The sequence below is a fragment of the Mesitornis unicolor genome, unplaced genomic scaffold, assembly GCF_000695765.1.
Source record: "Mesitornis unicolor isolate BGI_N332 unplaced genomic scaffold, ASM69576v1 scaffold39493, whole genome shotgun sequence".
In the NCBI taxonomy this organism is placed as follows: Eukaryota; Metazoa; Chordata; class Aves; order Mesitornithiformes; family Mesitornithidae; genus Mesitornis; species Mesitornis unicolor.
Window position 1 is genome coordinate 31,637 of NW_010174722.1, and position 12,187 is coordinate 43,823.

Sequence of the window (12,187 nt, forward strand, 5' to 3'; positions counted from 1 at the left end):
TGTGCCACACTACAAAACGATAAAAAGAACAGGGCAAAGAAATGCAATATTATGTTCATAAGTGACATTTTAGTCATATGTTGTCAGCAGTGCAGTACCATGTACTCTGGTACAAATGCTACAAGTGAGGATTAATTCCTCCAACAAATGTAATTGCATTGAAACCATATGGTGCTTGATGTTGAAAAGTCATTTGCATTAGCAGTTAGAGTTTATCTTAGTAACAGGTATAGAAACCGCTTTCTGATATTCTGTTTTACAGGCATTTTAAATCTGTATCTCTGGTTAAACATTTTACCTCTTGAATCCCAGTCAATGTGTGTGATATAGCTAGATGCACCTTTACAAATGCCAACTCTTTTGCTGGTAAGTACATTGTAAATATCTACAAAATTATCATGGGAAGCCACAGCCAGGTATTTTCCTGATTCTGTAAAGAAAATACACGGAGGTTATTAAAGGTGTACATGTTATAACTGCTATTGTTATGCATTTTACATCCAAAGGCACTAGGTTAGTGGTGGGCTTCATTATACTAGGCAGCATACAATCATATAAGAATTCCACAGTATTTAAATGCATGGAGCACACATAAAGCAGGTCTGCCTTCTGAACACTCAATTTATGTCTAGAGGAGAAAAAACAAACTCCAAGTTAAACATTGCCCTTTCACTTTAGCATTTGATTATACCTCGTGAGAACTTTATATCTGAGATCATTTCCTTTCTGTGGTGAAAAGAGACCATATCTTCAACAGTGTCAGCATTTACCACCAGAAAGCTTCCATCATTCAACCCTATAGCCAAGGCTTTCCCATCAGGAGAAAAGGCACAGCATCGGCCACCTACAACAGAAAATGGAAAGGAGCATCTTAAGGCTTACAAACTTGGGATTGAGAAAATCTTCAATAAATTGCGACTGAAAGGTTTTTACATCAAGTATACACTTTTAAAATAGATTTGTTATTTATTAAAACAAATATGTGATAAGAGGACTACAATTAATGTTTTACTAAATGGGAATGTACCCTCTGTATAAGCTGTTCTTGAGTTGACAATGGCAATTTGATCAGTTTTAAAATGGGTTTAGGTGCAAATAACACCTTCCAATGATGTTCTAAACACAGCGATGATAGAATTTTAAAAAAATAATAATAATAAAAAAAGAAAACATATGGAAAGGAAATCCAGATGGAAAATTCAAAGACTCATTACAGGCAGCAAAATTACTTGTGTTTCAAGGATACTACTCTTGTAGGTTTCTTTGTTAAATGACTGAATAATGGTTCCTTTCAGGAACACTTAACACAGAGATGCTATACTTCCTCCACTTACTTTTTGCCTCAACATTATTTCTGACCATATTCTTTCATACAGCTATCCTCATTGGTCCCTGAGTTCACCTCTCCAAAACATTTGACTCTCTTTTCCCTCAGCTAGTTCCTGTGCTCTGGATCTGTCACCGAAAATGAAGTATGTTGAATTTACACCATAAAATTTCCTGAAAGATATGAATGAGTAAATGAAATAAGAGTAATTTTGAGAAGGCAGTATTTCAACATAGCTGATCTACTTTTATACAGAGGAGAGGGCAGGAAAAGTGTTCATTTTCAGAGAAGTAAAATTCATGTTGCCACTGAAGGCTGATTGTGTGTAACATACAGAAAATTTTATATTTGTCTTTATAAGGAAACTTTTTAATGTCAGCAAAAAATATGTTATCTTAAAGTATTCTTAAGAAGGAAAATTATTCTGAGGTCAACTCATTCCCCTTGAAATCAGAGGAAAATAGACTAATTTTATTATTATTCATTACTATAGATTATAATCCTTTTTCTTTCTACCCTTCTCATAGACTTGACACATGCCAAAAATAATTTACTTCCTATGCTTCAAATTTCTTAATGACTGTGTCCTCTTCCTACCTAATTAATGCCTGTGATATGCACTGAAAGCAAAGATGGAGCTGTTATGGAAATCAAGTAGTATCATTACTATCCCATTGTATGGCCAAATGAGAATTACCTTTTTTGAGTTTCCTCACTGCCAGCATGCGGTGCTGGGATGAAAGTTCCCAGATTCGTAGTGTTTTATCATCACTCACTGTGGCACAGACAGGCAAGAGAGGATGAGCTGCCAAGCCCCAGACTTCTCCTTCCATATGTCCCTAAAGGAAAGAATTTAATGTATGAGAAAATAATGCATTTGGGTTTGTGTAATATGTTCTAGCACTTGACCTGCCTCCTTTTACAAGTCTCAGGCAATAAGGCCTTCATCAACTCCTCTCAAAATATTTTCCACATTCAAATGAATGTCTGGTTTGTTTCCTGTGATAGCCATTTAAGATATATTCTTCCTTAGTTTCCTTCGCTATTACTAGCTGTAATTCCTGTTCTACTAAATGCTCTCTCTTCCAGACTCAAAATTAACAGGAAATAGTTATGCCTCAAACAGGACTTTATCCTGAAATCCTAATATGGGCCAATCTATCTTCAAGGTTTATATAATTTTTTAGATCCTGGAGAACTTGTCTACTCAATGTACACATACTTGGATCTTTTAATCTTTCCTCAGGACTCAATTTTCAAACTTTTTAATAACTTTTCTTTCATTTTTTTACATTTCCTTCAACTTGTCTACAGCTTGAACTGCATTTCAAGGTTAAATAATTTCTAACTATACTCAATCTGGATTTCAGTCTGGTCACTGACATTTTTGTTGAGATAGAAAAATACTATTAAAAGAAAAAGAGGTGGAACTGTCATGACATCTTGATTATACCTTATTTTTTTTCCTATGGCTCAAGTTGATGCATGCAAGCACATCATTTAAGCTGAATGACAATTATAACACTTCACTTTATCAGAGAACTCACAGGAGTTGGGTATTTTTATGGTAATCTTACCATCTCACAACCTTACTATTCATGTGAAAGGAACTAGATCGGCATGAGTTTGCAATTCCAAATTAGTGAATAAGTTAAATAATTTAAATTTCAAAAATTCAATTTTCCACATTTAGGTTAGTTAGGCTGTCAGGCAGGCAATACGAATTTGAAAGATTACTTCATGTGATCAGAACTAACTGGAACAAAAAATACCAAAGAAACAGTATTTTTGTAAAAAACAGCAATAATTTAGTCAGTTATATAAAACAAAAGTAAAAACTTGACAAATTATAACTCAGTAAGTGATATATACCATTTTCTACATATAGACGTTAGTGTTACTCAATGCACTAAACCAAAGCAATATCAAATACATTTGTGGACATACACATGAATTTTTTTTAATGAAACTTTGCAAAATATTTTTTCAGGCAAAAAAAAAAGGTGTCTCTGTGCTTTGTAATACATGCAATGAAAACTGTGTGTTGTAACTCTAAAACAATTTTTCACAAATTAAAGCACAGGCTTCTTCATAATCCACTATATTATTTCAGTAAAAGCAAATACCACATTGTTAAAATAAAATAAATTGTGTTAGCTCTATTAATAATTTTACATTTTTGTGTTGGGTCCTAAACTAAAATGTCTTTAAAAAGTCATAAAAAGCCTTTGAACTTAATGGACTGTTTGTTTTACGTTCAGAATTCTGTAATCCACAGTGAATCTCAAAGTCATTTATATAAGAAAGCATCAACTTCTGCCTGAGCAAGGAAAGGAATGGTGGCCAACAGGATTAATGAAAACAGAAAGAAAATCACTGGGAAAATCTTATGATGTCTTGTACGTCTCCAGGGGATGTTTTGATATCTAAGATTCATATGGTACCTGAACAAGTAGAGTCATAGGGCCACTTTTATCAATTTCGAGTATCTCTCCATTTTTAGTTCCCACTAGTATATGCCCATGTCCTAGACTGATGGCTCGAATAGAGGGATTATCTTCTAAAAGTAAACCTGAAGAATACAAATATATTAATTTTAGTTTTTTATTTTGAAATCAAGAAGAGGCTCATATCACCTATAGTTTATACAGCTTATGTCATCTATAATAAAAATCTGTTTAAAATCATGAAACATGAGATACACTTGTCTGATCAAACTACTAGATAATCCATGGATTGAATTAATAGCTTGTGCCAGTCTCTATTGTGGCAATATAAAGATTAATATTTTAGTGCTTTGACAGTGACAGCATACAAGGGGTTCAGATGATTCAGCAACATGGACATTAATTCTGTGGTTATTTGTGAATACCATTTTACAGACTTCCACATTGATGCCTAGGGAACCAGAATTTAACATGTCTTTCCAGCTCGCAGTGACCCTGGTCTCACTACGTGAAATTTGGCCAGCCAAGGAAACTAGCTGCTAAAAAGACCAGACTTTGGAATGGCCAGAGTCACAAGCTTATGACATCACCTTTTAAAATAATTTCAGTGAAAACAAAGACAAATGTCACAGAATAGAGAAGGAAATAGTAGAAAAAATGATAAATGGCAAAGATTGTGTAAAATACATCTTATATCTATCAAAACAGAAAATTCCAGTACAGACTAGTAAGTAGTATATTACTGTTCCTCTTGTGTTCTGGTAAGATTTGGCACCTACTATGCATATAGTCCTTATTAAAACACACTGAAAAGTACCTTTAGAACTAGCAGATAGTGCTGCTCTTTTAATAGCATATGTCTTCAGACATCTTTCAAACATATCATCCCAAAGTGCCACAATTCCATCTTTTCCACCAGTTACAAAACCCTGTATGGTCAGAGTATGAAAACATACAAACATCAGCACTGACATACTAATACTTAAAAAGATATGTCCAAAGGCAGTATAAATTCTCCCCTGCATTTTATTCATGTGTCCAACTAAAAACACTGGATCCTACACTTATGAGGAAAAAAAAATATAAAGGGAGTGTTGCTTTTCTAAGGGTTATAAAGACTTATAACCATGTAGAGTGCACGCTATTGTAAACAGTAATGCTGAACCATAACATTTTTCTGCATGTGGAAATAAGCTATGGAAAAATATGTGCTTTATCCTTAGAAGTGGCAATAGTTAGTATTAATAGATTCTTGAGTTATTCCAAATTCAACTAACTTAACAGCTTCAAACTGAGTTCTAATAATGCATAGAGACCAATTCTTTGGCTAATTCCCTTGGTAGATTCTCTTTATCTTTGCCAAGTGAGTGCAAAACACAGCATAAGTAACTAACCAACAAAAATGTAACCGAAGAGGATGTTTAGAAGATAGAGTACCAAGATCAAATCGAAAAATTGATGGAAAAGCTAGGAACAATCAATTAGGGCCAGAAAAGACTGAGCCACAGGGATCTTAACTTACTTTGATACATAAAAATGTTAATAGCTAGTACTCTTCTTCTCAGGCTATACTTTTAAATTTGAAACTATAATCCCCAAAAGGATATTCCATTATCAACATCTTCAAATTGTCAGTGGATTTCAAGTGGCAAAACTTTGCCCTAACCTCATTTATGGGATATAAACAATATATTTTCCCATAGTTTCTTTTAGAGATCTATTGAAGCAACTGAAGGAAAATACTTTTGATATCTGGAATAATTAACTCAGAAAAATAAAACCTTTGGATATTTGAAATCCTAAGAATCAATGGTAGTATTAAAAAAAATTCATGTTTCATATTTTAGAAACTGATAATGCAAAAATATTTTTGGGGTCAGGTTGAACAGGCAATGAATGTTACTTGTTACTCCTCTGTGGTTTACAAATATGAGAATGACATGAATGAGCATAGTGGGAAATAAATTCTGCATATACAGAGGTCAGAAAGCTACTGGTCAGGTAATGAGCACATATAACATGGTGCTTACAAATACATGTCTATTAAGTAATAGAACTCAATATTTGTTTTGTGCTTTTAATCACATTCAGATTCATCTGGTGCAACTTGTTTTCTGTTAGGTTTTGTTTATTAAGCACCTTCAATGTTGGTGAGATGTAGAACTTATGTATTGTAGAACAATGTATTGCTTGCTTATACACATACAAAAGCTGAGTAACTTTGTTGGGAGATATGTTAATTATACTCTTCTAAAATCCAGAATTGTAACAGAAAATAATAAAGAGGCACGAATCACATAAGACAATAAATACCTTATCCAATGCATGCATGGCAAATACAGGTCCATCATGGGCTTTCACTGTCTTAAGCAACAGAGTATCCTTCCAGATATAAATGTCTCCAGTAGCAGCACCAGAGAAAACTAGATCATCTATTCGCCCATATGAAACACTCATCATAGTTTCCAATTTTCCAGTACTTCCAAATGTTCCCCGTTTTGACGTAAAGCCTCCACCTGCAACACCCAAAAAAGTAACTGTTTTTTTATTTTGTTTTGTAGCCGTAGTGCTTTAAATAACAAATGCCTTGACCCCATCAACTCTTACGATTACCTAAGACATAGCAGATAATAGAAATACTGAAAACACAGTGCACAAGGGAAAAACACAATTAAAAAAGTCAATCTAGTAATGACAGTTTTGAAGCAGTACAGACTCTGTTATTCAGGTTATTTCCAAGCAACTGACAAATTTTGGTGAGAATTTATATAAGAATTAATGCAATGGCTGGCAGAATATTTTTTGCACAGAGCAGCCTGCCAAGCTCCAGCCAAGCTTTTTCTCTTTAGAGATGACCACAATTACACATGAGATACTAGAGGTTTGTTTTAGTTGTCCACTGGCAATCTGACAATTAGACAGCAGTTCTGCAGAATAAATGGCAAGATTTGCTCCTCTTTTGGTAGTCAGAGAACCAAATTGCCACAGCCTTACTTTGGTTCAGAAAGCAGAAGTAGCCATATGCATCCATGAATTGAGCGCTTATAGACACACACAATTACAAAATTACATAGGCAGTGGTGTCCTTGTGTCAAGTTGTCATGTATTTCACAGTTAACACCAATTCCACTGAGCAAATCTTAATTCAAAATATACCATTTTTATTGCAAAGAGGCTATTCTTAGAGTTAGATACTGCTTAATGCACTTTCCTGTAACATAATTTGGCAAACAGCAATGCAAGTCTATTTAATTACTACAAAAACAACCTAAGCACTAAAAATGCAGGGAAAAAAAGAAGTAATTTTTAATCTGAGAGCACCTGAACCACTTGAACGCTGCCAAGTATGGTATAAGTATAGGAATTGCTTAAAACTATCTAATTTTGAGTTGAGTTTTATTTTTAGCTGCCCTTGTGTCACTTACCTTTGCTGAATTTTACACACACAAGATGTTCTCTGAGATCATTTTACTGAGTACTCACGTAGAGAGCATACTATTCAAAGTCATGAAGAATGAAAAACCCACTCCTGAATAAAAATGTCCTCAATCAGAAACCAACTTCGTTGTCTTTCCCAGTTTGACAGAACAGTCTAGACTGATATCTACTTCCAACTGAATATTTTGCTTATTAGTTTGCAGAATCTTATCCTGGATTTAAATAATGGAAATTTTTCATTTTTCATTATTTAGAAAAGGAAATAAAACTCATGTGTCATATGAAAAATAAATTACCTTGATATCTTGATTCTTGTGATACTGTATCATATTTAACCTAATGGATAAAATACAAATTACTATAACTGAACTTCTGCAAAATACCTGATTCTTTATTTCTCTTTTTTGTTTTGCTAGACATGTATTTTAAGGTCCATCCTCAAACCTATCTTTCCAGCCTGGCACCTTGAAACATGCACTTCCATCTCTGGAAGTCATCTTGGATGACTGAAAACCAGCTCAATGTTGAAACTGAAGGGTTGCAGAAGTGTTACATCAGTCTCTGAAGTGCAAACGCTACCAGTTTCAGCAGTGTGCCAGAGGCACCTAAGATTCTTAGCTACCAGCTGGCACTTTCACAACAACAGTCATAATCTGCCTAAGTGAATTACAGGACTGCATGTTTGCTGTGAGCCAAGGATGCTTGTTCAGGAGGAATCCTTAATAGCATGACTAGAGTTAAAAAACAATTAGCTGGAAATTACTTCCAAAGAGAAGGCAATATTGATACATCGGCTGATTCACAGACAGGTTTTCACTTCTTTAGTATTCAGGTAACTAGAAAATCACTTTACAAATAAACCAATCTTTTAAGCTGAGAACATGATGTTCCTGTATTAAAAACATAGACATTCTCAAATAAATTAAGCTATTCAATACAGTACCTGTTTGCTGCCAAAATTTGATGTGCTTTATCCCAACTGTGACTAGTTTGTCTACATGATGTGGATTACACTTCACTACAAATATTTTATCTTTATGGCCCCTGCAATAAGAATAAAAATTTAAGAAACACAGTAAGGGATGGCTTAAGATTTCAAACTCATTTGTTTTAAATAAGCATTTCACGGTATTGGACTAAGCAAACATAGTCTTTAACAATGAAAATCTTATCAGCATGACTGTCATACTCTTGGTACAAACACAACAGTATGGGTCTATAACACTATGAGGACTGGCAGATGAGTCACAGAGGCTATGTCACTATTATCTCTACCATCATTACCCTATCTAACAAAAAGTAGAGTGCTGTATTTCCAATCTGCAGGAGTTTAGTCTCAGAATTCTGAGCCACAGAGTTGGCAGAATGTATTTGAGCATACACTGTATGGAAATTAGACTACAGAAATATGGTGAATAAAAATTATCTCCCACTGAATTTTGGTTCATTAAGTCATAATGAAGAAGCAGACAACAAAGGTCAATGCAATTAAGAGAAGTTATAAAGGGCAACATGAATAATTAAATGGATAAGAACTCAATAAATATTTAAAATCCTCTGTCAAGAGAAACAAGGAAGTCTTTAACCTACTGTGATTCAAGAGGAAAAATAAAATAACAAATTATAAAATTATAATTTATGTAACAGTTCATTCAGCAGCACCTACAGCTTCACGTTTAGTTCCTGGGTAATTAAACTCATTCTTGTACATAAAATATTTATGGCAATTTCTAAGTTTAAGTTTCACAATTGCAAAAAAAATATATTCCCAGATGCAAAGTAGTAATTATTTCTATTTTGTTGTTTTATAAAACACCAAAAGCAAGAATCACTAGCTGTTCAATATGAATTTTCAGATAGTGTACTACAACATCACTTTTTTCTGACAGGTTTAGCAGATGTGGAAAAAATCACATGGTTCTGATAACCCTCTTGGTTTCAGTGTCTTCTTTTGGTGAATCAGTCTAGATAAAACCCCGTCCTTTACATCTTTGACATTTGAAGTACATCTTGTAATTCCTTATTCTCCTGTTTCTCTACTTTGCTGTAATGATGCCCAGTCTTTCAATTCAGGCCAGTTATACTGCTTCTTCTGGAAGCATCTATCACACATGCAAAATGTCCTACCCTGAGCGCAAAATCAAAATAATTGTATCCCTGTGCAGGTGTCCCTGTAAAATGGCAAGAGTACGTCTGCATGCGTGATAGGTTGAATAGTGCTGACACAGGAGATTTTGACCGAAGGGCCTACATTTCCACCCCAATTTCCTTGTGTCCCTGTGTTCTGAGGAACTGGCACAGGACATTTGCTCTTAAAGAATGAAGAAAGGAGAAGAGCACTGATTTAGATTGTAAATAAATTTGACAATGCACCTCTCAGCTCCCTTAGGGATTGCAGTTCACTAATACAAAACACGAGGATCAAGTAAGACCAGCACTGCATCAGCATATAAGGCATGAGAAGCTATAGTGAAAGAAGCTCAGAAATGTTTTGATTCTACCAGTGTATGCTTACTCAATAAGGATTTTAATGAAAGTAGACAGAAGACTGTAGAGCCAAGATAGGGAAACAAGCAGTATAATTTATCTAGGAAGCAATTAAAACAAATAAATAAAAAGTATATTCTGAGCTTCACAACAAGAAAAGAAAACTGAGAAGTGATGCTGAAATAAATAATCCAAAAAAATTAGGCAAAAAGAAAACCAATTTTAAAAAATATAAAATAACTACAGAATAAACATAATGAATGTTTGTAAATAGTGAATGTACACTTCATTTTTCAGGTTTAGTCCTTTACATTAATTCTTCTTTGGGTCTATAAGATTGTAAGGAGATGTCCTTCAATTCTTCTTGTCTGCTAAGGCCACATGAGGGTCATGTCTAAAATTTAGATGCAAACTCCCCTGTCTGGGTTTTTGTCTCTCTCTTGACATGTTCTACTGTGCTTACCAGAATGGGGGACTTGCTTTTAGACGCTGCTAAAATATAGACAATAATTGAAATTGGAACGTTTTAGAAGATAAACTAATTTTTATGCTCCCTGTGAGTACCCTGCATATATCCAAAATAATAGATTAGCAATGATAGTAGATACACTGGGTACATCTAGTATTATACACTGAAAAGAACCTGAGTACTTAATCTTATAGCTCTCCTGTGAGCAGTATGAGACAGCCATACAGCCCAACATTATCTTGTTTTTAAAAGCTTAGCCGTCTCTATGGGAATATATAAGGTATTTCTTCACTTGTGAATCTGAAGCACAATCTATCTGGAGACAGTAAAACCCAGGTTGCATAACAAAGGAAAACATCATGTTTTACAACACAGACAAAAACAGGATTTAAAATCTTACTGCCTAATAAACTGGATGTCTGATACAAAATTATGGAGCTAATATAGATTATGGTACACATACGCTTGGATCAAAACTTCATTTCCTCAGTAATGGTATATGCTACTAACAGATAGTGTTGCCACGAGAAAATTCTTATTTTTTATGGAACTTCTCAACAAATACTGATTAAATTATCTTTCACTGGCACTTCTTGCAGTTATACTAATAGTTTCTATTGACCAATGCTAGATGTTACATGGTTGTAGATAGCATACGAAATTAACTCCTTGCCTTTCTGGTATGTAAGTCCATGCTTACATAAATTCTACACAATTCTAGTATCTTGAACACAAAGGTACATTTGATTTGCCCAAGGGTAAGACAGAAACCAGGTTCTCAAACAGTTTGAGTCTTCTAACACATACAGCTAATTCAGTATAAAGAAAATGTTACAACTCAATATTTTAGAAGAAAAAAAGAAAACAAGTAAACCATAATCCAATCCTGTTCCCAACATTGGTCCTTTCAAGCAATTGCAAAAGCTTCTTCACTATTGGGTTATTAGCTAAGCTTTCAGTTAGTAACTGCAAAGAGCAAATATCTCAGAAAAAGTTGACTCAAAAGACAGGCAAGATAAGTAGACCTTGAAAAAATCTATTTATTTCAGAGGGAACACTTTTTTCTTTTTAGAAAAGTGATCTGGCTGTGTACACTGATGGAACTCAGCATATCATCTAATGCAAAAAGGAAAATATGACATCTCTGATCATTTCTGCCCTGAATCAGGACGTAAAATTGGGAGAAAATATTAAATTGAAAATCATTAAATAAGCTACAATATCAATGTAGCTATCCTAACAGAAAGGCTAAGGAATTCCTGACAGAAGTAGTTCACAGGATTTCCAAACACAAAAGTGTAGATCCCAAGGATTTTAATCTGGATATATTGCTCTGAAACACCATTCTGCTTTCAGAGAAGTATTATTTTTTCCCTATAAACTAAGTAATACATGCAGATAATACTGTTCAGAAAAATGCAATCACAGGGAAATTTATACTGAGATATGTTCTTACCTGGTAGTTGCTAGCTTTTCTCCTTTTTTCCAATCCCAAAACACAATGGCATGATTATCATCTAGCCCAATAGATGCCAAAGATTTTCCATCAGCTGTACAGAAGCAATAGTTCATGTTAAAGGTGCTAAGGCTTTAGTTGAAAAATATAACAAGCAATGAACACAATAAATACATTGTAAACTGAATTTAAAATGATGTATTATAAGTGAAGAAAAAAAAAAAAGGACCTAACACTTGGAGAGCTTAGGGTTCGGATTCACTGATGGCCTTCAGTTCCTGAAGCAGACTGCGTACAGAATTAGATAAATGAACTGATAAAGACAGTCAACCTGTTCAACCTCTTAAGATGAGGTAGATCATCTATCATTATAGATAAGTCTATACCTGCTGAAATACTTAGTGCAATACTTAGCACCAAAATGAATACCTACTGGGTGATGGCCCATCAAACTAGAATCCACAGATTTCACCGAGCACTCTACTAATCCATGACCTAGCCTTACTCTTCTTAACTAAGATGACTTTGAATATGGCATCACCCTCATCAGAGACAGCACAGGT

At 34.3% G+C, this 12,187-nt stretch overlaps 1 protein-coding gene across 1 annotated transcript in view; it reads right to left on the reverse strand.

Annotated features, from left to right (window-relative positions):
• EML6 (echinoderm microtubule associated protein like 6) overlaps window positions 1-12,187 on the reverse strand; it is an 80,859-nt gene that overhangs the window by 31,115 nt on the left and 37,557 nt on the right. The window contains exons 16-23 of the mRNA XM_010181141.1: window positions 11,625-11,718; window positions 8,156-8,256; window positions 6,088-6,290; window positions 4,592-4,703; window positions 3,772-3,899; window positions 2,025-2,166; window positions 692-844; window positions 299-430 (exon numbers count right to left, since the gene is read on the reverse strand). Coding sequence (XP_010179443.1) covers window positions 299-430; window positions 692-844; window positions 2,025-2,166; window positions 3,772-3,899; window positions 4,592-4,703; window positions 6,088-6,290; window positions 8,156-8,256; window positions 11,625-11,718 — 1,065 coding nt within the window. The remainder of the gene's footprint in view (window positions 1-298; window positions 431-691; window positions 845-2,024; window positions 2,167-3,771; window positions 3,900-4,591; window positions 4,704-6,087; window positions 6,291-8,155; window positions 8,257-11,624; window positions 11,719-12,187) is intronic.